The sequence below is a fragment of the Terrapene carolina genome, unplaced genomic scaffold (genome assembly GCF_002925995.2).
Source record: "Terrapene carolina triunguis isolate 2854851 unplaced genomic scaffold, T_m_triunguis-2.0 Scaffold35098, whole genome shotgun sequence".
In the NCBI taxonomy this organism is placed as follows: domain Eukaryota; kingdom Metazoa; phylum Chordata; order Testudines; family Emydidae; genus Terrapene; species Terrapene triunguis.
Window position 1 is genome coordinate 14,635,678 of NW_020699449.1, and position 14,450 is coordinate 14,650,127.

Genomic DNA, 14,450 nt, shown 5'->3' on the forward strand with positions numbered 1-14,450 from the left:
CAGCTCTGAAATGGTCCTGGACATGTCTAATTGTGAGACAGGCTTTTGGAAAAAGTGAAGTGGATTGTAAGCGAATTTAAACCGGCTCCATGTAAACTAGGAGATGGGTGAATTGGGGGTGGAGAGTGGGTTACAGCAGATCAAAATAGGAAGGGGAGCTCTTCAGTTCTCGTGGCTGTCATCACAGGTCTAGATGCCATTTGATGATGTGGCATTACATCATCTTGTGGATACAGCAAGGGGACAAAGGAAGGGATGTACCCCAAAGGCATCCATGTTCCAAAGCAGGCCAATAGCCAGCTAAACACGGGGAGGGTTGTGGGGGGCACATCCCTGGGGCTTCCCTCCCGCTTGCTATGCATCACTTAGGTTTGACCAGGATGGAGAATCTCTACTGATGTAAAAAGGGTCACAAACTTGGGGGGCATTCCACTGTAGGACACCGAAATGCTGGACTTCATGCATTTCAGAAGATTCCCGGCAGGAATCTTGTGATCTCTCTCTGCCTTCCACCTAGAAGGGAGAGAGCTCTGGGAATGTTGCCTCCCTTTTCTGCTTCCCTGGAGGGGATAAGAAGCTGGTAGGGTGCAAACTGAGAGTTCTCCATTTAGACATCTTCTCAACTCCCATCTGGTGCTGCCGCCACTCGTCTGACTGGCTGGGAGCCCCAGAAACCTCAGCCGGGCACCCACCCCTGCTGCTGCTCCCACTGCAGATTCTGCTGTCCGCTGAGCTATCAGTTCCTCAGCCAAGGTGGAGGCGCTCTCACTTTGCTTGTTAGCGGACGGGAGGGGAGGCTGGGCTTCCCCAGGCTCCTCTCTCTAATCGAAGGGGCTGATCTGAGATCACCAGATCGATAGAAACAAGCTTTCCAGTAGAAGCCGGGAGACTTAAAACTGCCCTCGGGCTCATGACTCCAACTCTAAGTCAGTGTCGTGGGATACTTACACCACAGAGCATCTCAGGGCCAGATTCTCAGCCCCAGCATCGCTCCACTGCAGCTAGACATGTGGTAGGACTTGGAAGCCAGTGGTGCCCTGCTGATTTACTGCAGCTGAGCATCTGGCCTGACAGGTACATCTCAGGATAAAATCTGCTCCAACACAAGGTCCAGATAGGAAGCTGCTCCAGATTGTTACATACACTGTCTCCTGACGCAAATGCCTCCCATGCATTCGGTGTACGAAATAAATGGTTTAGCGGATATTTGACTGCTGTGACTTGATCTCGCACTTTGTTCTGGGGTTTCATGGTGAAGCAGAGCAGATATCGAACTTCACTAGGCAGAATAACAAGGCCTTCAATTAGCTGCTAGAAAATACACACATCTCTACAGCAGAGTCTAGTTATCTGAGCCCTTTCCCAAGTAACTCTGCTTTGTTAAGGGTACTTCATTTCTGCCATCAAAGGGTTTCATTAGCACATTTATCTTCGTTCCAACGGAAATCACGACCCATCAATAGTAGACATGTATATTTACATAAACACCCACCCCTATGCCTTTCCCCCCTCCCACTCCAAGTATCCAATGTCCTTTCTGTAGAGAAAGGTATATCTTTTAGAGATGGCTGGAATTGTTCAAGTTTTTGAATTTTTTAAATTTTGTGCCCTCCCCCGCAAAAGGAAAATATTTTGATGAAATTGTCGCCATATCCCTCTCACTTTTTCAACCCGCTCTGATTCTACCTTTCACTTATGAATATTGTTGTATGCAAGAACTTGTAATTACATTGAAAACAGAGTAGACTCCTTAACATAAGCAATAGGGACATAGCTAGAATGAGTTGGACATGTTAGACTTTTCCCTGTGAGTCCGGGTATGGTGGTGCTCCTGAATGGTCATTTATTTTTTACATTTCAGGTATTTGTTTCAAATCGTGGTTTGCTCACAAGTAAAACCGTTTGCAGGTCTCATTGTAATCTTCAGCAGAGGTTTTACTAACTGGGTGGAAGCAACAATTTGTCTTGAGTGACCGTCTGCTAAAATAAAGGCTCAGAAGTCAGTCGTGAGGAAATGTGAAATATGCTGACTCCTCTGAAATCAATCCACCTTCCCATGTAATATGTATCATTCTTACAGATTCACACCACTCTCCACCCCCTGGCCGTAGGGAGAGCTAACGGATGCACATGAGTTGCTTGGTGTTGAGAGCTGGCCCTTTCCCAGAAAAGCCAGCTGGGTGTTTACAGACATTAAAGCTCAGTTTATTTTTGAGTGGCAGTAGTTCCTTTGCTAAACCAAAAGCCCCCATACCTGTGAGGGACTGGGACACATGCCGTTTTGCAGTATCTCTGTTTCACCTTTGGATTGCTCAGCCCTTCAGAAGAGACCATCAGCCACCACGTTAGAAACATGGCAGGTGGCACTAACCACACTGCCTAGCCGGAAGGTCATTTCTGATTGGTGGGCTGATTTAAAGCCTAACCGTGCAGAGGGCCTCCAAAACCCTACATTTGTTTGCATGGAATAATTTATTATCGTAACTGTGATAATACACTGGTCTTAAGAATTCTTGCATTTTCGGCACCAATAGAGGCATCAAAACAAATGTCAAACCATAGGAAATCTTTTTGTTTCAGATAAAATCCTTATTAGTCTGCTGTTTATTTCCTGGGGATGTTCCAAGACCTACCAAGCATAGCTAGATCACAGACAGCTGTGTGTTTCCAGGGTCTACAAAACACTTACAAATTACAGTATTCAGACTTTGAACTTGTGTGGGAGGTCAGGAAGACAGACACAGCAACAAGAGCAGAACATTTTGATCTGTGATAACAATTTGCTGCCTGAACTGATTAATTAAGATGCATGATGAGAGAGCTGTTCCTTTAAAAGTGCAGGAGCAGTGACCTGAGTTCCCACGTACCCCACTTGTGCGTGCTAGGCTAACAGAGTGGATACCGTGGCCAGCACTGCTCCATGGTCCCAAGGAGAGATGCTCGGACATCACCAGTACAGGGTGTGATATGTACTGAATACTGATACAGAGCAGCAGTAAGGATGCCCCACTTGAGGATTTGCCCTCTGAATATCAGGGCCTTTAAGCTCAACATCAAGAACTGAGGCACCCAGAATCTCTCAGCTCTTTTGAAGACATCGGCCTCAGACACTCACCCAAGGTAACACCTGATGTCTATGGAAGAACCAGGAATCGAACCCAGAACTCCAGTGCACCCACTCTGAGTTCACAAGACCATCCACTCTGAATTCTTACCAGGGGCATCTTCAAGGTCTTTAATTTTGAGTGCTAAATTTCTGAAGTTAACCAGGGAACTACATTCATGTAGCTCTGTGATACCTAGAAGTCCTGCTTTGTCTATTTCAACTTGTGAAAAAGGTTAACTTGAGGACTTGAACTGTGAAATGCAGAGTTTCAGCCTTACTCTTGTATGGGAAGTTTAGAATTAACGCTAAAATAAATAAAAATGTTGCTGAGAGTCTTGTATTTCTATCTCGTGCCTTAGCATAGCAGGCAGCTCGATAAACTGAGACCATTAGGGGTGTCAGAACTCTGAGCATAAGAAAGAAAGAAAGAGACAGACAGGCCCTAATCAGCATGTACTTAACTTCTAAGTACATCGGGGTCGGCAACCTTTCAGCAGTGGTGTGCCGAGTCTTCATTTATTCACTCTAATTTAAGGTTTCGCGTGCCGGTAATACATTTTAATGTTTTTAGAAGCTCTCTTTCTATAAGTCTATAATATATAACTAAACTATTGTATATAAAGTAAATAAGGATTTTAAAATGTTTAAGAAGCTTCATTTAAAATTAAATTAAAATGCAGAGCCCCCCGGACCGGTGGCCAGGACCCGGGCAGTGTGAGTGCCACTGAAAATCAGCTCGCGTGCCGCCTTCGGCACGCATGCCATAGGTTGCCTACCCCTGAAGTACGTCCTTAAATCGCAAGGCCTAGAGTAAAAGAAATGGTTTGCTGAGGTCCAAATAAGTTTGATTTACATAGCCATGACTTGAATTCTGTGGCATGTATGTACATGGTTTTTGCACTGTAATTGTACTAAGAGTAACACCCAGTTTTGAGATCTGCTGATGAGAAAGAAGCATTCAGCATCATTATCCCTGATTTACAGATAGGGAAATTGAGGCACAGAGCAGTCACATGACCTGCCTGCAGTCACATGACCTGCCCACAGTCACATGTCCAAGCCAAGAATAGAAGCCAGCCCTTCGGAGTCCTAGTCTAGTGTGCAAGCCACTGAACTACACTGGCTCTCCATGAGTGGGGCTACACCAAAATATTCCCCATAATGAATTTGCAAGACCTCTGAAGACTATCCTTATGTCGGTAGAAGGGCTTATTCCTAGAATGTTTGCTAGGCAAATGCCATTCAAATTGCTGTCACTTCCCACTTTGTGACTGACCAGTTTCTAATGCTATACGTTTATTTTGACAAATCTGAGCTTCAGAGAAACTTGGGAATAAGGAAGGACCAGCAAAGTTCAAGCCGGTTTGCCTGCCTCAGCGCCGAGCCGTGTGTGCCTTCTCTCTGTGTCGCTCACTTTATCAGAGCTTTATGGCAGCTTATAAAGAAATTGTCTCTTCTCTCCCTGCCAAGTTAAAAATCCCACTTTGGTATTCACAGTACAGTTATGACAAATGCCTGGCCTGTGTTCTGGGTGTTCAGGGAAATGTAAAAACATGTCTAGTTGTTGTGAATGCTCACATGGTGATTTGTTGGTTTGATTCTTCAGGTCGTGAATTGGCAAGCACAACCCTCCCAGGATACCCTCCTCACGTCCCCCCTGCTGGACAGGGCAGCTACTCTGCTCCAACACTGACAGGAATGGTGCCTGGTGAGTTTAACAACCCCCCTCCTCCCCTCCCTGCAGCATTACAGAAGCAAAGCCAAATGCTTTCTGGTTGTTCTGCACTGATGCCAGCAGAAGACAGAATTACAGTGATGAAAAGAGAAGAGCAGATGCAAAGCGAGTCTAAATAAATAAACCAGCCCCTCTCTGGCACAAGGGAGAGCCTAACTTCTCCGCTGCCAAAGAAAATTCTTCCATCCTGTAGGCAGGGAGAAGCCTTTACCCCACTGCATGGCCGTTTGATATGTGTTGATCCGATCACGTAGGGACAGCCTCAAACTTCCCCCCCCATTCGTCATGAGGATGATTTTAATCAACACTTTAATGTTAAGCACGTCACATGTATTGGTGCCAGTGGGCTAGAAAAGCTGCGCTGTGGCAAGTGTTTGTTGGACTGGAAGGGTTCAGATGGTTACTTTACTAAGCCCAAAATCTTAACAACTCACGCATCACTGAATTTTCCGCAGGCTTTTTCCTTTTTTTTGTAAACCCTTTTTGCATGTTTTTGAGATAACCCCAGCCTTGTGATGGGAGCAGCTGATCATCTGCTGGAAGGCACTCCAGCACAGATCTTCAGAGGTACCTATGTTCCTAGCTCCCACTGAAATCAGTGAGAGTTAGGCGCCTAACTGGACCTGAGTACCCTCAACCCCTTTGGAAGGCAGCGGGAGCTGAGTATGCCCAGATCTCATAAGAGGCACCTTGTAGGATGAGGTCCCTATGAATACAGTTGGGTTATCCATTATTAGCAACTTTTGATCCACAATTATTCATCTATGATCCTAGACACAATGGCGATACTGTTGGTGCTTTAGACATACAGATAGTGATAAGGCTAGAGACAGATGGAGTGTTATGTTGTATATACTCCTGGGTTTGACATTTAAGTATGATGAAAATCATTGACTTCAAAAGAGCTATGTAGATTTACAGCAGCTGAGGATCTGGCCCTCGCAACCTTTGATCTCAATGTTAAGGCCACCACTGCTTACTAGGGAAAGTGTTATACAGTATTACGAACCCCAAGCATTCAAAAGTTACGAGTAAAGGATTTTTAAAAATCATGGGACTTTTAAAAAAAAGTTGGGTGTTTTTTTACTTGCTTTCTAGTTTCTGGGCCTTTAGGGTGCACTTGGACCATATTTCCAGGCTTTCTTCACTCTGTTTTAAAAAAATGAAAGCTGAGATTATTACATAATCACATGACTCCAGCAGCTGGGGATTAAGAACAAAATATCATAAAACTTGTGATAAACAGCATAAGAGTTGGTAACACTGGCTTTATGTCTAGAGTTTGTGGGAGTTTGCATATATGATCAATCTTGATTGTACTTGTCTCTTGATAATATCTTTAAGAAATTAAGAAAAACGCATTCACTCTTCATATGAATTAGTTTTAAGAATTAGAAGTATGAATCAGGTCATTGTAATAACAGTCATTTTTGCCCATAAAAAGTGTTGTAATGGTATTGAAAGTAGTGTATGGGGGGCCGGGGATTTTATAAAGATTGACATAGATACAGAAACATTACTTTCCCCTCAAAAAGGAAATGTGATATAATAATGGCTTATTTTATACAGCTGTAAGGATTTACATCATACCAAAAAACTTGCCTAGAACTTCAGGCCAGATTCTCAACTGGTGTAAATTGATCTGCTGATTGCAATGGAGCTTCAGCAATTTGCACCAGCTGAGGATCTGGCCTGAAAATGCAACAACATTTTGCTGTGATTGCAAGTCACTTCCTACCATTTAAATATTAAGAACCTTAAAAAAAAAAGTCACATCCGTGTTAAGGTGCTTTATTAACAAGATTTCCCTAAATGTGTTTTGCAGTTATACAAGCATCTCTGAATAGCAGCTAGGAACAAGGATGGGTGAACTAGTCAGGATAAAAAATCTGCCCCTGATTATGGGGGGAGGGATAGCTCAATGGTTTGAGCATTGGCCTGCTAAACCCAGGTTTGAGTTCAATCCTCAAGGGGGCCATTTAGGGATCTGGGGCAAAAATCTGTCTGGGGATTGGTCCTGCTTTGAGCAAGGGGTTGGACTAGATGACCTCCTAAGGTCCCTTCTAACCCTGGTATTCTATGATTCAATCAAAATCGGAACACAAAGCAATCCTTTATTTTGCAAGTTGGCCAAGTTTAGTTAACTTCATTTACTCTGACCTCCTAGTTCTTTCTAAGTCTGGAAGCTAGGGTGACCAGATGTCCTAATTTTATAGGGACAGTCCCGATTTTTGGATCTTTTTCTTATATAGGCTCCTATTACCCCGCACCCCCGTCCCGATTTTTCACATTTGCTGTCGGGTCACCCTACTGGAAGCAGAAGTAATGCAAGACTGTGACAGAGGTTGGTCTAGCACTATTCCCTCTGTGTTCAGAAGCATGGCGTCCTGGTATCTAGCGAAGGAAACTGATCTGGAGTTAGCAAGCGCTGCCTTTCACTTGAGCCAGCCCGAAAATGGGAAGGTTTGCATGAAGCTTCTTGATAGCAGCAAGTGTTAAATTATGCCCATAGCACATCTGTGCTTTTAAGGCTAAGCCTGCTATTGTGCAGCTGTTATGAAACCCAAATACTCTGCACATTATCTAAGATGATGTCAGTTCCCTGAGGTGAAAGGAAAAGATCGTCCTACTTTGTATCCTGGAACAATTTGTGCCCTTCCAAATGTGGGGCCTACCCTTTCATGTGACTAGGGATTGTGGGTGACCCTCTGGAGATGCCTTGAAGAGACCTGATTTTCAGAAGGTGCTAAGCACCTGCTCTTTGAAAATCAGTCCCTTAAAGATGCCCCAACTTGAACAGTAGAAAATTGAGTCATTTTTGAAAGTGTAGGTGATGAGGTTTCAAGGTGGTTCTGTTACAGCCTCTGTTAAGATTTTATCTCACTAGTCCTTATTATTAATTATTATTATTATTATTATTATTATTTGTATAAGCATAGTGCCCAGGGACCCCAGTCATAGTCCACGACCCCATTGTGTAAGGTGCTGTACAAACGCAGAATAAAAAGTTGTGTTTTTCAAGTGTGCCTAAGCACGGTAGGTTCCTAACTCCCATCGACATGTGTCTGAAAATCCCTTTAGGTGTCTGCACCTTCAGGTGCCGAAATCCTTTGAAGACCTGGCTACGTTTACAATGTGCTTCAGTGTGGACTACCAGGGGAGGGTGAAGTGCAGAGCACAGCAAAGTGTTGCTCCGTAACTGCCCCCCGTAGGCAGTGCTGACGTAAACTACAAGGTACTTAGTTTGCATGAACATAGCCCTGTTTGAAAGAAGACTATGTTAACATGAACTAGGTACCTTTTCGCTTGTGCCAGGAGCGTCCCCACAGGGCAGTTAGAACGCAACACTTCGTGCTTGACAATTTGCACCCCCCCCGTAGTCCGCACTGCGGCACAGCGTAGACAAGCCCTTAGTTTGTGTCTCAGTTCCCCATCTGTAAAATGAGGTTAATAGCTCTTCCCTAGCTCGCAGGGGTGCAGGGAGCGTAAATACCTTACAGATTGTGGGGTGCTCAGATACTACTACTAAGTAATGGTACCCGAGATGGGCAGGTTTGGTAATACCTAAGACCAATCGCACATTATTTGGCAGAGTTTAGAAAGATGCAATGCAATGATCTCGACTCATCTGAGCTGATTTCTCTGTGTAATAGATTTATTTTTAACTACACCTAGGCTGGTGTGACCCATTAGATTGAGTAACTGCAATGTTCTTTTCACTGGGTCTTTTAATAACAACCTTCTGCTCCAGCTAGGTTGAAGGTCACCTGCAATTCTTCTAGGTTCTCGTTCTCATTTAAGTGTGGGTTTGCTAACTAGAATCCAAAATACCTTCTCTGTCCTCACTTGTCTCTTGTCATTTGAAGGGCCCGTTTCAGAGGCTTCTTCTGAATGCACACCGTCTTTTATGATTTGGTTCTGAAGGAGCTGACAGATCAGGTTTAATGCTGTATGCATATCAGTGATTGTACTCTGATATGGCTGAATTATTCTGCCCTGAAATTTATACAAGGGGAATGTACGTTTCACCAATTCTCTGGGATTCCCTCCTAGACCTGCTGCTTCCCTGGAATAATTTTCAGAGCATAGGCTCAAAATGTGGTTCTTTGATAAGAGCTTTAATTGTGAGCCATGAACGATTGTTATAATTAACTGATTGTGTCTGTGAAGTGTTTAGAGACGTGGGAGAAATATAGACATGATAAGACATATATGATGTTTTGTTGCATGCTTGTTGCTGTTGACATCATTTATGTGACTGTGAATAACCTGGTCCCCAGCTACAGTGTCTGTGTTTGTACAGCATTTGCCAGGGATTCATAGAGCACGTGTCCAAGGGGCTGGGGAATGCGTGTTAACTCTTACAACTCAGGGATTAGAATACCTGTCCTGAGAAATCTTGACGGGGTAGATCGGACCTGAGTCTACCTAGCTCCTCTATCTCTGATCTCCTTCCCCCCACCCCACACCAGCTCCCACTCCCTCCCTGCTTTTTCCCCTCCCTCCCATATCTTGAACGAGAGCCCTTCGCTCCAAAGCTCATCTCAGCAGGCAATGGACCTCATGTTCCCCACCGGCCTGGCCTTTTCTGCCAGCCACCTCTTCAGCGCCATCCTCCCGGCCCTATGCCAGTTCCTGCCCTCCCCCTGCCATTGCTGTCACTCTGTCACGCACCCTCCCTTCGACTCAAAGAGGCTGTGAACGTGCAGCCTCCTCCTGGGTGCCCTGCAAGTGGCCCCTCACCTCAGTTTCCCTCTGGATTCTTGAAATAAACTCAGGGCAGCCTTCGGAGTATATAAATAGCCCGTTTTGTGGGGTTAAGTTATTACCTGAATCCTCCCAGCACAGTACAACGCCAAATATGGCTCTAGCGTCTCTCACCAGGCTTCACCCCAGCTCCCAGGCACGGCTCTAGCGTCTCTCGTCAGGCCACATCCCATCCCCTCTAGCTGGGGTGTTTCTCTGCCAGGTAGGGTTCCAGCTCTTGCCCAGGACCAGCTCAGTGGGCTCACCCCTCCATTATTCCTCAGCCTTCCATCCACTCTGGGCCTCCATTTTAGAGAGCCATCCAGCATCGCCCTCTGCTTCTCTCAGCCTTCAGCTCTCTGTGGCCTGGGCAAGTCTCTAGGTGACCCCCTGATTGCCTTCTACTTTCACCAGCCTCACCTGGCTCCACGGCTGAAGCAGGGACCTCTCCCCACTCCCTCCTTCATGGGCAACCCCTCCTGAAGCTCTCACCCCGCTCTGCTCTCCCTCAGAGATCTCTTTGCTCTCAGGACTCTTGGGTTCTGAACTCTCACTTATAACTCCCAGGGACAGCCCCACCCTTCTCATTCCCCAAACTAGGGTGCACCCAGATTGCAACAGGAGAGCTGAGCCCAATTTAATGTAAGGGGCCAGCTACCCTATGGCAGGGACCTTTAGTCCCTGGCCCACTCCAGGGGGAGCTTAGGGAGGGCCTGTCTATCAGGACATGCACAGCAATGCCTTCCCAACTGGTCCTTTGGCATGATGCATCTGTCGTGATCTGCGGGCCAGTGTGAAGAGGGAGCACAACCATGGTCCTTTGTGCTCCGTGCCTCCCTCCCACCATCCTTGGGGTGCCAATGCCCTTGTGAGTGACCCCAGGGAGCAGGTACTGCCCCCACTCCCACGTACAGGGCCTGCAATTGCAATGGGCAGTGCAAAGGGGGAGGGAGGCTCCTTTTGCCACTTCCACTTTGTGGCTGCGTCAGATCCAGTCCAGTGGCAGTCTGGTCCTTCTCCCACTCAGGTTCCTGGCAGAGCTGAGACAGGACACATTGGGACTAGCTCTACCCAGGCTTCCTGAAGTGGCCCCTGCTCCCTTTACACTGGCACAGTGCACCAGACTCCAAAGGAGTAACTATAAAGGTTTGTATGCACAATGACACTCAAGGAAACTAATCTGAATTAACTAAAGGTGTAAATTTAAAGTGAACTAGTTAAACTGCATTAAACTCCTGTGTGGGATCTCTTATTCTGAATTATTATAACTGTTACTTGGTTTAGTTTAATTTATTTCCAGAGTGAAATAAACTAAACTGAATTAAAATTGAATTAAGACCACTTTCTGAATAAGAGCATCCACACAGGGATTTAATGCGGCTTAAACAATCCACTTTCAAAATGAATTCAGATTAATTTTCTTGAGTGTCCTTGTGAGACAAGCTCTAAGAAAGTGTTAGGGAGAAGCAGTTTTGAATGAACTTCCTGGTTGCACAGGAGAGATGGGATCTCCTGGATTAGCGCCTCTCTTGCTTTTTGGTCGGTTTATAAATTGGGTGTTCCTTGCTTTACTGCGTTATGGTGGGGTACCACAAGAAGTATCCGGGGTTTAAAAACACAGGCACTGACTGCCTCTGAGTGAAGGACTTTTGGGTAACTGTAAAATATCCTGATTAACTATCTGGCTCCTACTGATTTAGTTGGAGGTTTGAAACCTGGTAAACCATTAGATCAAATTGCAAACCCTACAGCTAAGGAATTAGGAGGAGTTTTCTGGTTCCTGATAAATTGATAGGATCCTCAAGAGTTAACCAAGGCCCACATCCTCAAATGTATTTCTGTGCCTAACACCCATAGACTTCAGTTGGAGTTAGGCACTTAAATACTTTTGAGGATCTGGGCCTAAGAGGGGACTTCCTGGACAAGAGAGAGGTGAGCTTCATAACTAATTCTATAGCTAACCATGGTTCTACTGCAGCTTTAAGGCAGGGGCCAACATCAGTGGGATTGCTGCTGCTGTGGGACATATGCCAGGGCCGGCTCCAGGCACCAGCTGAGCAAGGAGCGGCACGTCGGGCTCTTCGGCAGCAATTCGGCAGAGGGTCCCTGTCCCTCTCGGAGGAAAGGACCTGCCGCCGAATTGCTGCCGAAGAAGAAAGCGGCACGGTGGAGCTGCCGCCGATCGCGATCACGGCTTTTTTTTTTTTTTCACCGCTTGGGGCGGCAAAAACCCTGGAGCCGGTCCTGCATATGCAATACACAGGCAGTGCTGGTTGGAAATCTTCCATCCAAAGAGGTTTTTGACGAAAATGCCTTTTTCCATTGACTTAGGCACCTACTTACAAAATGTGTCATTTTCGCTGAAATTTCATTTTAAAATAACCAAAACAAAGCATTGAGATGATTTCCAAACAGCCTGGTTTGGTATTTTTGGAACAAAAGTGATTTTGCACTTAAAATTCATTAAAGGCCAAAATTGGAACAAAATGTTTAGATTGAGATGATTATTCCCCCCCCCCCCCCCCCCATTTTGTTTCATGACAAACTTTCAAGTTTGTTGTGATTTTGTTCCATTTCTGGAAAAGAAAAAATAATCCAAATTGGGGCTTTTCCCACTAAATGGACAACACAGTTCTCTCGGAGCTCTAGGCACAAGACTTTCTACTGCAATTCCCCAGCGATGCTGCACCTTTCAGGAATTCAGGGTGTACTCTCCTCGGTGGCCTGTCAGCTCTGCTGGAAGGGAGGATGGCATATATCAACAAAGAGAATTATCCCCGCCAATGCGACTTGCGACCAGCTCACTCAAAGCAGCTAACTCATTAATTGAAAAACTTTCTCCGGAAAAATCGAGTTCTATACTGTGCTTTAAAAACGACAGCCTTGTAAAACGAGAACCTGGTAATGTTTTGGGATCCCAGGAGCACACCTTTCCCCATCAGGATCTTAGCAGTCCCTGCACACCTGTTGTCTTATTGTACTGATTGCCACTGGGAAAATTGCCTGTGAAAAGTAGCACTTCCAAATGGCACGGCAGTGCCAGCAAACCAATTGCATATTTCTGTGATAACATCATGTCTAGATGTGCAGAATTCCTGGGTCAAGCATGCTCCAAAGTAGGAAAAAGGGTGGGGATTTACATATGTGTGCATCATTTGCCAATATAATACAATACAATATAATGGTTGAAATTTTCAGAGCAACCTATGGGGTTTAGACATTTATTTTCCATTCATTTGAATGGAAAGCGAGCATCTAGATCCTCTAGATGGCTTTGGAAATATCAACTGAAACTACACAGACTCTTATGCAAGGCATCATTATTTACCACAGACTGTAAAATTGTCACCTATTGCCACCAATGAAGTTGCACCAGTGTAAATGAAAGGAGAATTGAGCCCAACGTTGCTTGGTAACGCAACCTAATAGGATACAACATTCCACATGGCAAGTACGAATATTGCTTCCAGTAGGTGGTTATTTTTTCTTCTTCCTTTTACTGGTCCTTATTCTTACTGGCCTTTAGCTTTAAGCATGTGCATAGGTCCCATTGCTATTTATCAAGGCATTTAAGGACATGTCTAGGTGCTTTGCTGAATCTGAGGCACTATGAGTGAAACATATTTGCATATATCCCACTAGCTGTATGTGGCAGTGTGCCCCAATGAATAGGGGACTGGACTGGGAATCAGGAACTCTGGATTCTCTTCCCACCTTTGCCACTGGGTACCTGAGTGACCTTGATCTATGACTTCACCTTGCTGCATCTCAGTTTTCCCTTCCTTAAGAGAGGAATAATGATGCTCACATGCTCTTGTAGAGCATATAGTGATGTATAGATGAAGATAAGTGTTAAGCATTATTAGTTATTACAGTTATTATTTATTGTATTATGTGTGGTCCAATCAGCAAACCTCTTTTGCCCAGAAATCCCATTATTGTCAATGAGAGCAGAGCCTGATTCAAGACCATTGCAATCAGTGGGAGTCTTTCAATCGACTTAATTGGGCTTTCAATCAGGCCCTGACTGAGGGCAGGGTCTTGGATCAGGCCCAGAAGTTTTGGTTTAATTTCCACCTGATTAAACTTGAGTACATTGCAGTCAAACAGCAATTTACAGGTATGACTCATCTGAAATTCTTATGAACTGAACAAAGGAAATTTTGATGTGTGAATTATACTGTTAAAGTTACAGATTCTGTGAAATGTGTCTGGAAAGAGATTGTGGTATCGGGGACTCATCCTTTTAAGGGCTGTGCTTCCCTATCTCTTGAAGAAGTCCTCAAGCTCTTCCTCAGTTGTATTAGTTCCCTTACCCACGCCCCCAGCCATTGAAACCACAGTCCTTAATAACACACAGATCTGCTTGTCCACTCAACAGAAACCATCAGAGAACAGAACAAAACTGGAGCCAAATCCTGTCTCATGCTCATGCAAGAAGTACCATTGACATTGGCCCTGATTCAGCTGCTGTCAAAGGCAATAGGAGTCTTCCAATTGACTCCAACGGAAGCTGTATTGGGCTCCTAAATGGGACCACAGGTGTAATTGTGGGAAGCAGGACAAGGCCTTTAGAAAAGGGAAAGAGCCAAAAATTGCAGCACAGAGAAAGTACTATGGCCCAATCTCCTATTTTACCTGGTACCTGATTGATTGGGAAGATTATGGCCCAGTCAACCAGATACCATAATTTGCCCTGAGGGATCTTAGTCAAGGACTTTGAGTACAATGTATTCCTCCTGCCTCTGTCCTTGCACTGGTGGAGGTAGTGATTGTGCTCTGCAGGAAATGTGTTCTCAGTGTATGGTTTTAGAAGTGAGACTTGGAATTCGGGGTGGACTCTAAGGGATCGAGGCAGCTAGA

At 45.1% G+C, this 14,450-nt stretch overlaps 1 protein-coding gene across 1 annotated transcript in view; it reads left to right on the plus strand.

The window, feature by feature from the left end:
- Positions 1-14,450, plus strand: part of LOC113405355 (paired box protein Pax-5) — a 220,953-nt gene that overhangs the window by 149,193 nt on the left and 57,310 nt on the right. The window contains exon 8 of the mRNA XM_026646498.1: positions 4,713-4,814. Coding sequence (XP_026502283.1) covers positions 4,713-4,814 — 102 coding nt within the window. The remainder of the gene's footprint in view (positions 1-4,712; positions 4,815-14,450) is intronic.